We start from the raw sequence: 18,355 nt of genomic DNA, 5'->3' as shown, positions 1-18,355 counted from the left end.
AAGCAAGCTGATGTGTAAAGTGGGAATCATCATTTCAAGCAAAGAGGAAAATAGCATATTCCAAGGGGAACCAAGACTGCAGAATAGCAAGCACTGGCTACTCACGGGATGTTTATATTCACGTGTAAATTGGAAGAGAAGGCCAAAGAAAACGGAGGAATCGGGTATTTCTTCTCCTATGGAAGTTTGGACATCATGCGTTTAACCGCATTCATGTTCTGGAAATAAAAAGCAACAGGCAAGAAAATATCTAATGTAACCTGTAATCGGTGATCAGATGGGGAAATGAAAGGCAGGGAGAGTTGGATATAATTGTGATAGAAGTGATGGATGGAGCAGAATTCTCATTTGGATTGGAAATGACGAGTAGCAATTGTCTCCAAGCCACTGAATCTGGGGGAGCAGCTTGAGGGGAGAGAATGCCAGCCATCCAAGCACTCGGGGTAGAGCAGTAATCAAGGTTTCCGCTTCCTGGGCATGAGCTGGGACGCAGCAGCCCGCAGGTAGACACCGACTGGCTTTGTTGATAGATAGAAAAGATTCGCCCCCCACCCCATTCTTCTCGTGTAAATGGATTCCTAGGGATGTGGATTGACTTAGCGTGTACACTTCACAAGGTAGCTAGGTTCTCTCTTTCCTTAAGACGGACTGCATTTGTTAACATTCAGCCTGAAAAATGTTTCTCCCTTCTTGATCCTCCCCTGCATCTCGGTTGAGTTGACTCTTAGGATGGATGGTGAGGTCTAGTGGATGAATGGGCTGAGATTTTGTGGGTTTTTTTCCCTTTTTGAAAAAAAAAGCTGAGTCAGTGAATCTGATTGCAGACCCTAAACTGTTGCTTGACATATGGGGCATAATGATCTCTGCAGGGAGAGAGGCAATTCTGTGGGCAGTCAGGCTTCACTTCGAGGGCTGTCTTCATGGACTAATGCATCTCTTGTTGCTCTTTCCTTTTGGGAACAACGCAGCAAGCAGAGGCCACCAAAAGAAAGTACCAAGCGTCCAGTGAGGCTCCTCCAGCGAAACGGAGGAGCAAGACATCATTTCTCCCAGCCAAGAAAACTGCTAAAGAAGCTCAAAGGACTTTTAAGGGGAAGCCTCAGAAAACGTTTTCTCCAAAGAAGTCTTCGGCCAGTACAAGTGACAGAAACCAAGAGCAGAAACCGTGCGTTAAGACTTCGTCATTGTTTAAAAACAACCCTGAAATTCCAGAGCTCCACAGGTATGTCTAGGTGCAGATGCATCTCAGGAATAAAAGGAATTACGTGTATTCTGCCTTTTTTTCGTTTACTGGAACTGATGCCTGGGTTTATGTTCATCGTTTGCAGACCTCTAGTAAAGCAGGTGCAAGAAAAAGTGTTTACTTCAGATGCTTTTCATGAACTGGACCTCCACCCACATTTAGTAAGTATCTCTCAGTTCCATGCAGTTAGTTTTTTGGTGTCTCAATTCATTCAGAATGTCGATGAAAGGACAGTTGTAGGAAGAAAAGTCAAAGCATGGTTATTTCTGCTCCAGGTTACCTGAATGAGCTCAGATTGATGAGGTATTCTAGGACAATTCAAGTGAGCTTAGGTTATATTCACTGCCCTTACCCTCAACCCCAACCCCCTTTTTTTTTTTTAAAGAATGAAAGACTGTTCTCACCTGATTGAATTTAGGACTGGGACTCCATTTATTGGACTTAAGACACCTTGAATTACCGGATAGATAGGGTGTCAAGGCTGGCTGACGTGACAGTGACCATAGGAGAGGGAGCTGAGCTGGCATCGTGCAGTTAAGGGGAGTCTCTTGTTACAAAGAATTGAAGGAAGAAGGAGCTATTTTAGCATGGATTTTCCGCAAACAAATGGATGCTTTTTTAAAAAAAACTGTGAATGAGTTTTCTAGACTTATTTATGAGAAAGGAGAAAAAAATACATTAGCTTTTAGGGAGTCTGGATTTCCTTTGCTCACATGGTCACAGCTCACCTCCTCCTTGGGGTGGATTAGTAAACTTGTTTTCTCACCTACCCGTTGAGCAGGGTTTTCAGTCTTGGTATTGTCAACGTTTTGGGATGGATAACTCTTTGTCATGGGGCCTGTCCTGTGCGTTATAGAATGTTTAGCAGCATCTTGTACCTCTACTCACTTGGTGCCAATAGCATCCCCTCCCCTCGTAACAACTAAAAATATCTCCAGACGTTGCCCCATGTCCAGGCAGGGGGGATGCAGAACTGCCCTCAGCTGAGAACCATCGGGTTAGGGGCACTTGATTTGGTCATGGTCACCAGTTTTATCCTAGTGTTTTCTCCTTTTTGCATCCTTATTTGCATTAAATATATTTGTCCCAAATAGTTGATAATTAAAGAAAAATATTTATTCTTTTGTCTTCTCTTTTAGATTTCCACAATAAATACGGTCTTAAAAATGTCTAGTATGACCAGGTAAGAGTTCCAGGCCAGTCTTGATTTTCTTAGGACTTAAGTGGGTATAACCAGATGAGGTCTGGATTGTCTGTGGAGGACAGAGCAAATTTGTGTCTTGGCGTTAGAGAAGGCGGCCAGGTTATCGACCATCGAGGGCTTTTGTTTATTGCTTAGCCACGTGATTTCCCCACCTGTTAAATGGAGAGAGCACGTGTCCGTCCAGTTCTCCCTTCAGCTCCAAATTATAAAAGATCTCTGTTCCTGAAGATGGTCAGTGCAAGATTCCACTGTTGTCCATGCTTCCCTGAAAACAGTTTGTCCAAGACATAGAATTTATCATCTCACTTCTTAGTAGTTAAGAATTAGAGTCAACCGAAAAGACAGGAATAAATATTTAATTGGATATCATGGGATACTGAACATTTTTTTAAATGTTGGTGATTGGCGATGACTCCTGGAAGACAGAACTAGAGTAGTACGAGCTGTGGAGCAGAGACGAGCTTCCTCTTTGAGTGTGCGTGCTTCTGTACCTTAATAATAACCAGGTTGGACTTATAAGTGAAAATTAGCAAGAATATTGAAGAGTAAAATAAGCAGACCCCTTACCAATTTTTTTTGGTTCCGTTTTATCAACCAAATTTAAAGGATTTCTGTATGGTTTTTGTTGTTTGTTTTTAAATACACACATAGACACACAGCTTAGTGTGTGTGAAACAGTTAGTGCTTGGTTTCCTGGAGAGCGGACAGCAGTTCCTGGCTCTCTGGATGGCTCGCAAGCTTCCTTTTACTCTTCTGCGTGGGAATCTTCCCAGAATGTTGTGTCGCATTTCATGTTCCCTGTTACAGAAGGCAAGAATGTGCGATACGCTTTCATGGTAGCTCCAGGTGGTCAACATGCTGTCCCATTTTGCGTTTTAATTAGTCTAATAGAATGGCCAGATCTGTGGCTTGCCTCAACATTTTCAGCTAAGTTCCAGAAATTTAACTGAGGTTTTTATTCTTCTGATCATCAAAAGTTTCTCAGCACCTTTGCTTGAATGTTTAGGTAACTTCTAAGGTGGCACTTGATAGACAAAGCATGGGGCAGTTGCATTTTGTGTATTCTGTGTCTCTGCCTGTAAACGTGAGTGGGTAGTATGTTACATAGAAGCATGTCTTCTTTCTTTTGGGTGGCCCCAGCGTTCAGAAGCAAAGCATTCCTGTGTTGCTGGAAGGCAGAGACGCCCTTGTGAGATCCCAGACGGGCTCAGGTCAGTCGTCATTTAATGTCTGCCCTTCTCCACATGGTACCCAGGCCGTGGTCACATAGTAGGTTATGTAGTGAGATATCTGTGGTGGTGGCTGCTTTGCTTTGTTTGGGGGAGGGGAGGCCATGCTGCGATTTGATTAGAGCCCGGAATTTGTTCACAGAGTGAAAGGAAGGGGAAGTTTGATGGAACCGTGATCAGGAATGATCAGGAAGGAGTCAAGTTCTGCTGTCATTCCTCTGAGCCTATCTTAGGGTTCTGTTGGGTCCCACCATCTGTGGCCGGAGCTGCCCATCCTCACTCCAGGAGGGGTGCCTGTGTTCTTCTGGTATTAAAACACACTTCTGACATGAGTACACATTGATCGGATGCCACTCGTTTTGCTTGAATGTGGAACACAGTTTTTTTGGTTTTTGGTTTTGGTGAGGAAGATTGGCCCGGAGCTGACATCTGTTGCCAGTCTTCCTCTATTTTGTATTGTATGTGGGTTGCCGCCACAACATGGCTTGATGAATGGTGTGTAAGTCCATGCCTGGATCAGAACCCATGAGCCCTGGGCTGCTGATTTGGAGTGCATGAACCTCACCACTACGCCGCCAGGCCGGTCCCCAGTGGAACACAGTTTTTGCGTGTTCCAGACCTGTCTAGACTTGTTCTTCTGGCTCTCTTGTGCCCTTGATGACAGATCAGCTATTCGCTCCCCCCAGCCCAGCCACCATGCAGGTGGGCGGGAACCCAAAGCTTTTGCCATCCCTTGGTTTCCTCTTGGTGTTTAGAGGCTAGCTTTGAGGTTCAGACTGGCTCCTAATCACATCAGCACCGCAGAGGACATTTACCTGACCACTGATGGTCGTTTGAGGGGTTAAGGACTGCTGCAAAGGAGGCGTTTTCTAGCTTCGAGGAACAATCATCAGGTTGAGCTTTTGTGTAACTTGGGAAATGCGTCGTTGTCTCCTTTGTTACAAATGGCTAAAGAAGCTGAAGCTGCGGGGTTTTTAGAGGTCCTGAATTTACGAAGCAGAGTTAGGTGCTGTGGCAGACAGGTGAATTCAGTTTTCACCTCTCTTGGATGTGTGACATGCCCTTTTCTTTCCCGTGAATTTAGTTCCACCGAGGAGAGCAGAGCCTGTTTCTTTCACTGTCTTGGCTTTTCTTACATGTGTGGGGTATGTGATTGTAACTTCTTTTCGACTTTCTTAAAAGGTAAAACTCTTGCCTATTGTATCCCTGTGGTCCAGTCCCTTCAAGCAGTGAAAGCAAAAATACAGGTGAGTGTACACTGTCTTTTCTGTGACTGTTCGCTGTGCGTCAGAAACCGTCAAACTGAACCAAAGCAGTCATGTCGGCGCCGAAGAATCTGTTTTCACTTAGCATTGTTTTCTTCCCTCTTTTTAATTCGTGTTTTACATAAACATGTTGCATCTAAAGACTGTGCCTGGAGGAGAATAGAATAAATGTATTTCACGGTCGTCACAGGGGGTCTGATAGGGAACGTTTGTGAAATGCTCCCCTGTGTCAGACATCGTGCCGAATGCTTTGCTGTGTGATCTTCGAATCTTTAACCACCCCCTGCCCTATGGAGTTCTGGGTATTACTGTTACCCCAATGTTGCAAAAAGAAGCGGAGGCTTGGGGGAGTTAAAGAACTCGCTGGATAATTTCCTCGTCACACGATGATTGATGGTGGAACTGGATTCCCACCTCAGTTCTGCTCGGCTCCAGAGACCAAGCTTTTCTGACAGCAAAGGCTGAACGTCATATTCAAAACAGGGGTTTATCATGAATAGTAGATGTGAAAATAAGCACTCAATTAGTGTGTTTGAGAATTGGGCTGCCTCGTATTTAACATTGTCTAGAACTTATCTTTAGATGTGAAACACATTTAGTTAGTGCCTGGACCAAAGGGGCCAAAATTGGTTTCCTTGGGTCCCCTAGGAGGCCAGTTAACTGCCATGATATGTCGGCATAGACGTCATCTCAAAACCCAGCCCAGAATCCGACAAATACAGCCCTGGTTAGTCTCAGTTGAGACGGCGTGGTGAGAGGAAAACTAGGGAGTGAGGCGGGTTCACAAACAGATGAGAAGCTAATTGGTTACTTTTTTTCCTCGGTTTGGACATACAGAATTAGACCTGTATCAAGCCTACCTGATATTTCAGTGACAAAATAAGTAATGATAGTCTTGGATATTTAGTCCATAGACTAAAATATCCATGAATCCAAACTGATATTAATAAATTACTTAATAAAGAAATGGGGATAAGGAAAGCCCTTCCTTAGAGTAGGTTCCAATGAGTCAATGTAGGAGAAGTGATGGAGATAGAACGCCACCATTTGGCCGACGCCACAACAATATTGTTTCAGGCAAGAAGCGTCCTAGATGTTAAAATGGTGGAGGCTGGCCCGGTGGCATAGCAGTTAAGTTCATGCACTCTGCTTTGGCAGTAAGGCGTTCGCTGGTTCGGATCCCAGGTGTGGACCTACACACTGCTTATCAAGCCACTCTGTGGCAGGTGTCCCACATATAAAGTGGAGGAAGATGAGTGCAGCTCCGGGCCAGTCTTCCTCAGCAAAAAGAGGATTGGCGGCAGATGTTAGCTTGAGGCTAATCTTCCTCAAAAAAAAAAAAACAGTGAGTGGATGAAAGTGTGATGAAAAATGGGATATTTACATAGTCTCAAAGGATCTCCCCACAGATACTTCTTAATCACAAAGGGGAAAAGCATTAACTTGCCATTGGGAAAGTGTAGCTATGCCCACCTTAATCAGGTGATCAGAGTTGGTGTCACCAGCGCTGAGGTGTTGGCCGCCTGTGCCTTCTGCCAGGTGCACACGGGATGCAGCGTCACTGCTGTGGTTTTCTTGCCCAAAATGCCTAACCCAAATTTAATCATAAGCAAACATCAGACAAACCCAAATTGAGGGACGTTCTATAAAGCAGCTGGCCAGTACTCTTCAAAAGTATAAGGGTCCTAAAAGACAAAGAAATACTAAAGATCTGCCCCAGATTAGAAGAGACAAAGGAGACGTGACAGCTGAATGCAGTCTGCGGTCCTGAGTCGGCTCCTTGTCTGGAAGAAGGACGTTGCTCGCTCAGTCAGTGAATCCTGAGCAAGAGCTGCAGGGGAATAGCAGTGCATAGTGCATCCATGTTTGTTTCCTGGTGTTGATCTTTGTACTGTGATTTTGAAAATTGATAACATGTAGGGAAGCTGGGAGAAGGGTGTAAGGGAGTTCCTTGTACTATTTGTGCAGTTTTTTTGTAAATCTAAAATTATCTCAAAATGAAAAGGTTACAAAAATTTTTAAATCATTAAAAAAGAAACCCTGCACTGTCATCCAAATGATGGAACCCTATATAGCCATTAAAAGTGATACTGTTTTCAATTACTATTTGTGAACTTAACAAGTTCATGTTAGTTGAAAAAAAGCAGGTTACAAAACAATATATATAGTATGACTCCAATTTCATAAATATTAATAATCTACATATGGGACTGGCCCCATGCCCTAGTGGTTAAGTTTGGTACACCCCACTTTGGTGGCCCAGAATCAGTTCCCAGGTGTAGGACCTACACCACTTATTGTCAGCCATGCTGTGGCAGTGATGCACGTACAAAATAGAGGAAGATTTACACAGGTGTTAGCTCAGGGTGAATCTTCCTCAGCAAAAAAAAAAAAAAAAAAAGGAAGAAGTTTAAAAAAATTACGTATATGTGTATGCATAAAAAGACGACGATACTTAAACTGTTAGCCCTGGTTTTCTCTGAGGTAGAAAGAGGATTTTATTTCCTAAAGGTGACTGATTTTTTTCTTCCCATTAGGCAGTTTACAGTGAGATAATTTATGTAAAGGGCTTCGCATTGCACCTGGTACAGAGAAGAATAGATGTAAAAAGTCTCGTCCATTGATAAGCTCCAGGAGAACTTCTTGCTAGTAGAGAGTTTTTTCTTCATACAAAGTTGGAAAGTTTGGGAATATCTGAGCTGGAATGGGTTCTACGGTTCTAGCCCAGCTGTCTCATTTCGTAGGTCCATGAACCAAGGACAAGAGAGAGATTAGGTTACATAACTAAGGTAGACCATGTGGTGGGCGGCTCCGCTTAAATCCTGGGTGTGAGAGTGACCTAGGCAAATCATTTCGTCCCTCTGTGCCTTTGTCTGTGGCGTGGGGATAAAGCAGTGCCTAGCTCCCAGAGTTACGCTGAGGATTAAGTGACTTAGTGCCCATGGAGGGTTGAGAACTGGTGTCTCAACCAGTTCAGTAAGTGTTAGCCGTCATCATTGGTCCTGTGGCGAATTTGAAGGGCACTGAGTTGATGTGCGTATATTCAGAACCATTAGCAAGCCATGTGGTTGTTTTTATTTGTTCAAATTTTTTTAATATCAATAACAGCTCATTCTATTAGAGACTGAAATATTCTGTAGAAAGAGTTTTCCAAGCCCAGATTTAATTCACTTATTTCAAGTAGTCTTCAGTATAGACCTTTGGAGGTCATTGTAAAATGATTTGACCTGTAAAAAACATATCTGGAGGGAGCAGCAGATTCAAGGCACCCAGCAGAGTCTTAAATTACTCTGGTGATGGAATGAGCATGGATTGCTTTTCTGTGTTTTCACTCTTTCCGTTATTTTGGCTCTGATTTTTTTTAACATCACATCCATCCTTCTTCTCTCACTTCTGCCCTGTGAGGAATTGATTTCTCTTTCTTCTTCTCTGTGTAGTAACACCTTTTGAAATGTCAGAATCTCCTACCGTCACGCTGCGGCACGTTGATCCTGTTGTACTAACGTGTTTACCGTTCCTCGCCTGGGCCGCAGTGCAGTCTTGCCAAGTTGATGTTGAGTACAGACAGCTCTAGTTTGAATTCCAAATCCTTTTCTCCTTGTGGGTAAATGTTTCCTATGCAAAACATGAAAACCACGCTCGTAATTGAATTTGCTGCTAAATCTGCACTTAGCTTGCGCACTGACGTTGCTTTGAGTCACTCACTAAATGTCTGTGAGCACTTTCGACGTGCCAGGCACCTTTGACTTGGGGGCCTTTACTAGATTACTTGTTTTCTTCTATTATTATTATTACTGTTATTTTTAGATATAACATGCAAATTTCAAAAATTCAAAGAGTACCTAAAATGTATAGTGAAAAGTATGTTGTTCTACTCCCCCTTCCACTGGGGGGCCCAGTTCTCCTCTCAGGATGCAGTGGTCCTGACCCTGGTCCCTTGTGTGCCCCACGGGGATAGTCTTTGCACATAAAGCGGGTATGAGTGTGTTTAGTTCCCCTTCCCCCTTTGATTGGAGGTTCTGTTTGTTGTGCTGGACACCCGGATAGTTGCTTGTCATGCGTGATGTTCTCTGCTTCACTCTCGTTCACTTATTCTGTTTTGAGGATGGTTTCTTACCAGGACCCTGTTGCTCTGCCTTGTTTCTTTACTGGCTGCCTAGTATTCCACTGTATGTGTGTACCGTAAATTATTGAATCATTCCCTCTTTGGTGGAATTTACGGTATGTTCAATATTTTGCTGCAAACAAGGCTGTTACAAATATCCTACATTCTGTAAAATATTTTCCGACTTCTTTATGCACATGTATGAGTGTATCTTTTAGAGACATTCCTAAAAGTGGAAATTCCTGAAAGTGGAATTTACATTTTTATTTGGTAGATGATACCTTTATGATGGTATGATGATGACCTTTAAAGAAATTACAACAGTTTATGCTCCCACCAGCAGTGTGCAAGAGTCTCTATGTGCTCGTGCCCTTACCAACACTGTCAGCTGTTTTATTTTTGCTCATTTGACAGGGGAAAAATACTGTAATACAGTTTCAATTTGAATTTCTGTTAAGGGTAAAGTTGAGCTTCTTTTCATATGTGTAAAAGCCATATTTTGAGTTATTTCCATAAATTAACTGTTTCCATCAGCTCCTTCTCCATTTTTCTATTTGAGTTTTTGATCTTTTTTATTTTTATTTTTAATTGAATTATAGGCCTTCTTTATAAGCTAAGGAAATTGGCCTTCTTTTATGTGTGGCATATTTTTTTCCCCACATTGTCATTTGACTCTTGATTTTGTTTAGGTTGTTTTTCCATTCTGAAATTTTAAATTTTTATGTAGCAAAATTTATCAGTGTTTCATAGTTTGAGTTTTATGTCACCTGTAAAAAGGCCAACTTAATTCCAATCTTATTTTTCTAACTTAATTTTTTCCTAGAAGGACTTCTGAATAATTCATCTTGTGGTTACTGATGAAAAATGTCCCTTTTTTCCTAAATTTCTGTATGTATTTGATTCTATTCCAGACTCTGTTTGCTATTATAATCTCTATGTATGTGCCAGTATCCATTTTTCAAAACTACTATAGATTTAAATTGTTTTAACATCTGATGTCGTTCAGAAATGTCTTGGTTTTTCTTGCACGTTTATTTTTCCATATGAACTTTGAAATTTAGTTTGTCTGATTATATATATTATTTTCTATAGGCATATTCATGGCATTTTTTTTAGAATTGCATTACATTTGTGGATTGATTTAGGGAGAATTAACTTGTGTAATATCAAGTCCTCTTATCCAAGAACAGGGTACACCTTTCCATTTATTCAAATTTTATTTTATGTCCCTCAGAAATATTTTTAAATTTTCATTATATAGATTCTGTACGTTTTTTGTTAAGCTTATTCTTTTTATCTTTTTGGTTGCTATTCTAAGTGTGATTTTTCCCCCCTTGTGTTTTTTAACGTTCTATATTAGAAGGCTATTGATTTTTATATGTTAATTTTGCATTCCGCTAGTTGACTGAATTGTCTTCTTTGTAATAGATTTTCAAGTGATTTTCTTAAGACTATTTTTAGGATAAAATATCATCTGCTAATGCGGACAGTTTTACCTCCTATTTTCCAGATTTATGCATATTTCTTGTCTGATTGCATGGGTCAGAACCTCTAGAACGGTTTTCCTTAATAACGGGGTAGTGGACAGTCTTTCTCTGTCTTCAGTGACTGCTTCTGATGATTCACAAGGGGCCACCCTTAAGTGTTCTGTCCATTTGGACTCCTGTGACCTTCGTTTATTCAACTCATGGCGTTTTCTTCCTTCCGTGTCAACAGCGCAGTGACGGCCCCTATGCTCTGGTACTAGTGCCAACGAGAGAGGTAAGCATCTAACTTTGGGGATGAGTCTTGAGCAACTATTTTCAGTGATATCTGTTGAATTTAAAAGTGATTTTACCATTTTTCTCCCTACTGCACAAACCACTGCACCCTTACATTGTAGAAGAAAAATTGAACTGCTCTTTGAAAATCTGAAGTATAGGAAAGCATTTCCCTGTTATCTAAAGACTAATGACACTATAAATTTGTCCTTTTAAGAGGAATTACAATAATCACATTGTTTTTACAACTCAGTTCAAAAATAGGAGCAGTTAGCCCTAAAAACGAGCTTTTATTTTTTTTTAAGAAGCTACTGTACCAAAAATTGTACTTGTTCCTGAAAATTAAGCTTCTTGATGTTTTTCTTCTTTCTTGGTGGAAATCTCTTCCATCTGATCTGTTTTATTTGCCTACAGAGGCAATTTCAGATTAGGGTAACTGTTTTCTCTATCGGATGCTATTTCCTCCTCGCAGAGGATTCGTCCTGGAGAGGGAGGGCTCCACTCAGCCCTTGTACAGCCTGCAGGGCCCTGTCTCAGCGCCATCCAGTGAAGGAGCAGGCACGAAGCTATTTAAATTTTTACAGCAGCAAACTTGCTACTTCCCTAGGACGCTTCATGAATACTAAACAAGTGGAAACTGTATACATATCCTTGGATAAAGGGGTTGGGTAGAGGCTTTTTTGATGGTTGTTAACGGTTATAACCTACGTTAACTTTCACTTTCTCTAGTTTCCACTGGGCTTCTTGGTTCATTTTTTCTATGATAAATTTGGGGAATGACCATCATCTTAGTCTTTAGGTACTGCTCTTCCCTGGCATACTTTTAGGCTATGTCATGTCACCTTTAAAGCAGAGTGCCTGAAGGCTAGCCTGTTGCATCACTGTTCTAGTTTACCCCTCCATGCATATTATATTTTCTCTTTCTAAGGAGAGCCAAATTTGGATCGACTCTCTTTCATTTTCTTCCATCTTTGTGCACCATAGACTTGTACTTCTCTGTGTGGCACTCTGGGAATTTGAGCCAGCAGAGGGAGCACAAAACACTATTTTTGTATACATCCAAGAAATAGATGTGATGTCTGTGCCCACATGCTCCAAACTGACAGGTTTCAGAATCAGTGTAAGAATAAGGTATATTTTCTGAATAGCTTCTGTGTATAAGATTTTTGTTTCTTAAATCTTAAGTTGAGGTCCAAGTTTGGATCCTAATCACTTTATGTTGTGTAAATTTGAAAAAAGGGGTTGGGGGAGAAAGGACCTTGCTCATTATCTGTAACTTTTTAATATTTACAGCTGGCTCTACAAAGCTTTGACACTGTCCAGAAACTGCTCAAGGTAAGGCAAGCCATGAGTTCAGTTTTATCCTTTTTTCCCTGACTTTTTGAGGAAAGAGAAATATAGCACAGTCTTTTCTTTATTTTCAAAGAGCTGGGAATTACTCTAATTCCCTTCTATTCTCTGGATGTCTCTGCTCTCCTCAGGTACAGTTTGTAGGTTTTTACTCATCTAAACCTTAGTAACTCCTGATTTCCAGCGTGGCTAGCTGCCCAGTGTTTCCTGGTGCTTAAAGTCCTATAATCTTTTCCTCATAGTCACTAGCCAGCCAGATTCAGAGATTTGCAGGTGCACCCTCAAGGTGATCCACTGGAAAGCAGCTCACAAAAGTGGAGGTAGGGTTTGTTTAAGAAAGAAGAGAGGAGGTTTCAGGGCCAGAGCCTGCCAGCTCACCAAACTAGATTGAGGACTGATCTGTTTTTTCTCTTCCCAGGGTGGGGAGTTGGGAAGGGTTGTGCTTGGGTTTTATCTTAACCAAAAAAAAGGCAGTAGACTTACTGAAATGTGTTTTCAATTCAGCCTCCCAGGGGAAAGGCAGAGAAGCTACTTCAACCATTTAAAAAGCTCACATTTCTCTCTTACGGTGTTGGAAGCTAGTTGTATAGCTATAGTTTGAGTTACTTCTGATGGTAACCATGGCTGTAGCAATGCCTGGGAGCTCTGTCTGCACAGTAACACCCCATGCAGTGAGAAGCCTGAGTCCTCCCTCCCAACTGCTTTAAGGAGAAGGAATTTAGAATCATTCTCTGTGTTTTCAGTAACGGGAGCTTTGAATTGATTTTGATCTGATGTCTTTCTGTAGCCATTTACCTGGATTGTGCCTGGAGTGTTAATGGGAGGAGAGAAGAGAAAATCAGAAAAAGCCAGGTAGGTGGGGGTCGGCTTGTTGTGAATTCCTTTTTGATTCTGTCTGTCGTGCCTTCCTGTTCAGTAAAACTTGGAGAGAGGCTTGTCTCAGACAGTGCTCCTGGGCCCAGTGCACAGGGACAGATCAAGTCAGCAGGGAGTGGTCACCTCCAGACGGTGCTGTCTTTATCTTTTAAAATATTGATGAACCTACGAAGAGCTTCCCTTCTGATGTGGTCAGTAACCGTGCTCCTTGCCCTCTAACTCCCACCCTCCGTGCCCGTGGCCCCCTTGCCTCGTCTGCATCTGCCCTGGTGACTCCCTTTTGTGTCCATTGGGAGTTTGCAGTTTTGTCGTTTCGTTGTACAGAAACAAGACCCCAACCTTATGTAATGCTTTGCACTTTGCTTTTCACACCCAAATACATTGATTCCTAATTCTGTATTAAAACCAGTAATAGGTGTCAGGAGAAAATTGTTGCAACAAGTAAATCCCAAATTGTCTTTCTTCTTATTGTATTATAGCTTAATGCTTAGAAGTAATACCCAACTACATGTGTAGTCTGTAACTGATGAGTAAATATTAAACTTGAAACCTAAAAGCATTGGTTGGGATTAGATTGAGCTGTAAATAACAACAACAAACATAAGGCAGTGGCACGAACAATGTGAGCTTTTATTCTTCTTTTCCGTTTAAGTAGCCTTACGGCAGCCAGCTCAAGGTTGGCATCCTGCCCGGCTACCAGGACCCAGGCTCTTTCTCTCTCTCTGCACTGCTAAGTGAGGCTTCCATTTTCACGGTTACTTCATAGTCTTAGGTAGTTGCTGGAGGTCCAGCCATTACATCTAGTTTCCTGCCAGCAAGAACAAAGATAATTGTACCTCCTCCCTCTAAAGGTACTTGTGGGACTTTCATATTCCCTTTCTTTTTATCCTATTGCTTGAACATAGGCATGTGACTATACTTAACTGCAAGGGAAGCTGGAAAATACACTCAGATAAAAATTGGAGGCTTTTATTACTGTGGAAAATGAGATAAAAGATGCTTGGGAGTAAGAAATTAGATTTATTCTACCTAGTCTAGGGGGCAAAGTTGGGCCCATTGTATGGAAGTTACAAAAAGGATTCAATATAAGAGAATCGGTTCTAGTCATTAGAGCGCATTGGCATGGGAGAAGTCATTCGGGTAAGAGGTTCCCTGGCACAGAAGCCTTCAGGCACAGGCTAGATGACCTTCTATCTGGAATGTTCTAGAAATAATCTATGGATCAGATAAAGGGCATTGGATTGTATAGTTAAGATTCCATTCAAAGTTAAGGTTTTATGATTTTACTATAATTTGAGATCTTAACAGATTGTGTAGGCGAGAGAAACTTCAGAGGAAAATTAAAACTCAGATGTATCAGTGTGTCCATTTGTCATCATGTTTGTCATGATTTCAAGCTGTGGCACATTTCTGCTAGACGTGACTATCTCCTTTGCCTCTTTCCTGTGTTTTCCACTGATGCGGCCCCATTTTATTTACTCTCTTTAATGATACATAATTTTAAACAGACTGCGGAAAGGAATAAACATCCTCATCTCAACTCCTGGACGTCTGGTGGATCATATAAAATCCACAGGGAACCTTCACTTCAGTCGGGTACGCTGGCTGATTTTGGACGAAGCGGACAGGTGAGCCTTGCGCAGGAAGCGTGAAAAGTAGAAGAAAAGGGCTGTTTCTGCTGTCCTCATTGCGATGTTTACTCTTCACGTAGATTGAAATTCCTTCTCTTGAACCCACAGAATCTTGGATTTGGGTTTTGAAAAGGATATCACAGTGATACTCAATGCTGTAAACGCGGAGTGCCAGAGCCGACAGACCGTCTTGCTGTCGGCAACGCTCACGGAAGGTGAGTTGAAGAGAAATGCTCTTTGTTCTTAATGGAGAGGAAGGCCTGGATGCGGTCTGCGTTGTTTGCCAGCAGATCCTTGGCCTTGGGGAGAGCGGGGAGGAGGAAAGGATCCCGAGAGGGCTGCGTTTCACACTGCGTCCTGCACTCCCAGCCGTCCAGGGCTCCACCGTGTGCCCTAGGCCGTGGGGAAAGGGAGAGAGATCCAGAATCCTCTCAGGAGGGAGAGCGCTGCGGTGCTCATGTTGGTGTAGAGGAAGAGAAAAGGCTGCCCGCCCTCCACCAATGCTTTCCTGAGATTTTTGTTGCGATCGCCACCCACTGAGAGCAGCGTCTTTGTCCTGGAGATGGCGACCTCTATCCAGGTGCCTTCTCTAGTGTAATCACACTGCATTTCTTCTTAGAGCTTCTGAACCCTAATCGAAAAATTCTGTAAGCTCATTTCTGTCTCGTCATCCTCGTGAGATGAAAATTCTTAGCTCTCTTTTATAGATGGGAATACCAGAGCTCAGAGAAGTTGCATCACTCTCCACCAGAAGCACCCCACACGATGAGTCACTGTTTGAACAACAGTCCAGCTTTCATGTTCTCTGTCGGCTGTACTTGTTAACCAGCTGCATTGTAGTATGCACATACCAGATGCCATTTATGTGACCCGTCAACAGTTCTCAGAGTACATTCTAAATAACATTAATTTTAAGTGAAAAAGGGATTCTGTGCCCAAAAAAATTGGGAAATGCCACACATTACCTCCTGCTTTTGGAGATTCATGATGCACATTAGCACAATAAAGGTCCTGAGAAGGACTGTAAACCCATAAAACCCTGTGAAAGAAACCCATGAAATGTTTTTATCAGGGTTTTCATAACTTGCCCATAGAACTCTTTCTGGGGGGTGATGGGCAGACGTCTGTTAATGTCCCTTTGAATGGTCTTCCACAGGTCAGAGTTGAGAAACGCTGGTGTGGATGGGCTGTTAGGCATGGGAAGAAGTCAGTGGGTCTGCCCCACCAGGTGGACAGTAGGGCAGATCAGTGCTGGCATTGGTATTGCTCCTAGAGAGTTTCTTAGCCTGGGTGTGTGTGGTGTAGGGGTGTGCGTATGTGACCAGTTCCACAGTGTGCTTGTCATCTCTTTTGCCTTTTTCACTTGGTATCCAAGGCGTTACACGGCTAGCTGGTATCAGTTTACACAACCCAGTCAGTATTTCTGTCCTGGATGAAAGCCACGATCAGTCTAACCTGAAGGGCAAAGCAGTTCTTGAAGTCTCCCCTCCACGAACTAGCGACGAGCTGGACAGCTTTGCAATCCCGGAGAGTCTCGATCAGCACGTGACGTTGGTGCCCAGCAAACTGAGGCTTGTCTCCCTTGCGGCCTTCATCCTGCAGAAATGCAAGGTAGGACTGGGCGCTAGGCTTGGCTTGGTGCAGGGAAGGATGACCTGTTTGTGTCAGGCATGAGTAGCAATGAATTGAGACACACACCCGTTTTCCAACTTAACTACTTGTAAATGTGGACCTTAATAGATATCTTTTCAGTTCGTGGTTCTAGGGTTGTGGTAAAGAATCAGAGGTCAGGGGCCGGCCCCGTGTCAAGTGGTTAAGTTCATGCACTCCGCTTCAGAGGCCAGGGTTTCACGGGTTCAGATCCTGGGTGCGGAACCAGCACCGCTCACCCAGTCGTGCTGAGGCGGCGTCCCATACAGCACAACTAGAAGGACTTACAGCTAGAATATACAACTGTGTAGTGGGGGCTTTGGGGAGAAGAAGAAAGAACAAAGAAGAAAAGATTGGCAACAGATGTTAGCTCAGGTGCCCGTCTTTAAAAAAAAAAAAAGAATCAGGTCGTTGAGAGCCATTATGTTTGGCTTGAAATCTGCCTTAAAGATCTTTCCTGGGATGATACTGGGAACGTCCCAGGTGGTGAAACTTGCTGAAGGTGAGGCAGATAGAGGGGCCTGTGCTTGTGTTTTTAAAGAATCATGGTACTTGTGTATTTATTTACTAGATTCATGTGATAACTTTCTTTGGTATATGGGAAAATAGTAGGTAGAAGGGCTTGAGAATGAAGCTTCCAGATTTACTGCATATGCAGGGTCTCAGCTGGGTAGTATTGTGTATGTGAGCCCTGAATGAATGAAAGGAACAGAGCTAACGTACAGCTTCACTCTAAAGTATATTTGTTTTTCTCAGATACAGAAAACCCGTTTGAGGTTATAGCTATGTCATTTTCCTTTCCTACATTCTTTGTAGCTTGGAGTATCAGTGTTATTTTGTAAAAATAATTCAAAGCCGTCTGTCACCTGTGTTTCCAAATCGGGGCCAGCATGATTGTATTTTAGAGAAATATTCATTTCACTGTCACTTAAAGACATGTGCTTGTTTTTTCCTCTTTGTATCAATGTAGTTTGAAAAAGACCAGAAGATGATTGTCTTTTTCTCGAGTTGCGAGCTAGTGGAGTTCCACTACAACCTCTTCCTCCAGACCCTGCTGAGCAGCTCAGGGGCCCCGGCACCAGGGCAGCTACCATCTGCCTCCACGCGATTAAAATTCCTGCGGCTGCATGGCAACATGGAGCAGGAGGTGAGCACTAGCCTCCCCCAGGAGTGGAAACGGGAGCACACCCAAGTCCCGTCAACTTGAACTCATCCTCCAGGGTCAGCACTCACTTCCCTCGCAGGCTCCACCGGGCTGGGGAAGAATGAGCCTCAAGTGGGCAACCGCTGGAACTAGGGCGGATCATGCCGCTGTGTCGATGTGGGCAAGGGGCGTCTATTGTTGCCGATTGCTCTTGCTCCGCAGGCCGGTCTCTTCCACCTGAGAGAGCTCACAGGCCTGGCTTGGCCTGAATCTACCTCAACCAGCTGTTAAGGCAACAGAGTACCACTAAGTAGCTGGCACCAGGGAAGGGTTTTGCCTTTTTAGTACCCAGTGTGTAATTAGGGCTTGATGTCTTCAAATTAAGAGCATTAATGGAGCTAAATTGTGGATCCCATATGGTACTGCTGAGCATGACTGCTGTCATTGTCAACAAGATGCAGCGCTTTCTCTCTGAGCACTTTTGGTTGGGAGAGGGGACTGTGTGTTAAAGGGGCTTCGGGTCTCAGTTCTGTCTCAGCTCTGAGTAATATTTTTATTCAGGGAGAAGAGTATAGCATTTTCCTTATTTTAGGCTCTTAGCTGCATAAGCCTCATTCCACTGCTGGTAAGTAGGCTGTCCATTTAGGGAGGCGGGGCGGAGCGTAGAACAAGAGGAACTCGCTGGAATTTGAAAGAAAGGACACATGGCTTGGAAATAGGAGCCATCTTGTCCTCAAGGAGCCGCCACCAGGCAGCTGAGAAAATGAGGCAGAGTGAGAGAAAGCCAGACATCGGAGTAAGATTTGACCAGAACCAGCTTAAAAATTGTAAGACTTTTAGAGCTTAAAGAAATGGTATGGTCATCAAATCCAGTCCTTTTTGTTTTTGTTTTTTTGTT

General features: G+C 43.0%; 1 protein-coding gene across 3 annotated transcripts in view; it reads left to right on the top strand.

The window, feature by feature from the left end:
- Window positions 1-18,355, top strand: part of DDX31 (DEAD-box helicase 31) — a 73,066-nt gene that overhangs the window by 4,294 nt on the left and 50,417 nt on the right. For all 3 annotated transcript variants that reach the window (XM_046656053.1, XM_046656045.1, XM_046656064.1), the window contains exons 2-13: window positions 969-1,222; window positions 1,329-1,404; window positions 2,383-2,426; window positions 3,588-3,658; window positions 4,859-4,923; window positions 10,763-10,807; window positions 12,100-12,141; window positions 12,944-13,008; window positions 14,541-14,660; window positions 14,772-14,878; window positions 16,039-16,274; window positions 17,284-17,460. In XM_046656053.1, coding sequence (XP_046512009.1) covers window positions 969-1,222; window positions 1,329-1,404; window positions 2,383-2,426; window positions 3,588-3,658; window positions 4,859-4,923; window positions 10,763-10,807; window positions 12,100-12,141; window positions 12,944-13,008; window positions 14,541-14,660; window positions 14,772-14,878; window positions 16,039-16,274; window positions 17,284-17,460 — 1,302 coding nt within the window. The remainder of the gene's footprint in view (window positions 1-968; window positions 1,223-1,328; window positions 1,405-2,382; window positions 2,427-3,587; window positions 3,659-4,858; window positions 4,924-10,762; window positions 10,808-12,099; window positions 12,142-12,943; window positions 13,009-14,540; window positions 14,661-14,771; window positions 14,879-16,038; window positions 16,275-17,283; window positions 17,461-18,355) is intronic.

This window comes from Equus quagga, chromosome 1 (genome assembly GCF_021613505.1).
Source record: "Equus quagga isolate Etosha38 chromosome 1, UCLA_HA_Equagga_1.0, whole genome shotgun sequence".
In the NCBI taxonomy this organism is placed as follows: Eukaryota; Metazoa; Chordata; class Mammalia; order Perissodactyla; family Equidae; genus Equus; species Equus quagga.
Note: the sequence above shows the minus strand (reverse complement) of the source record. Positions and strands in the feature narration are given on the sequence as shown.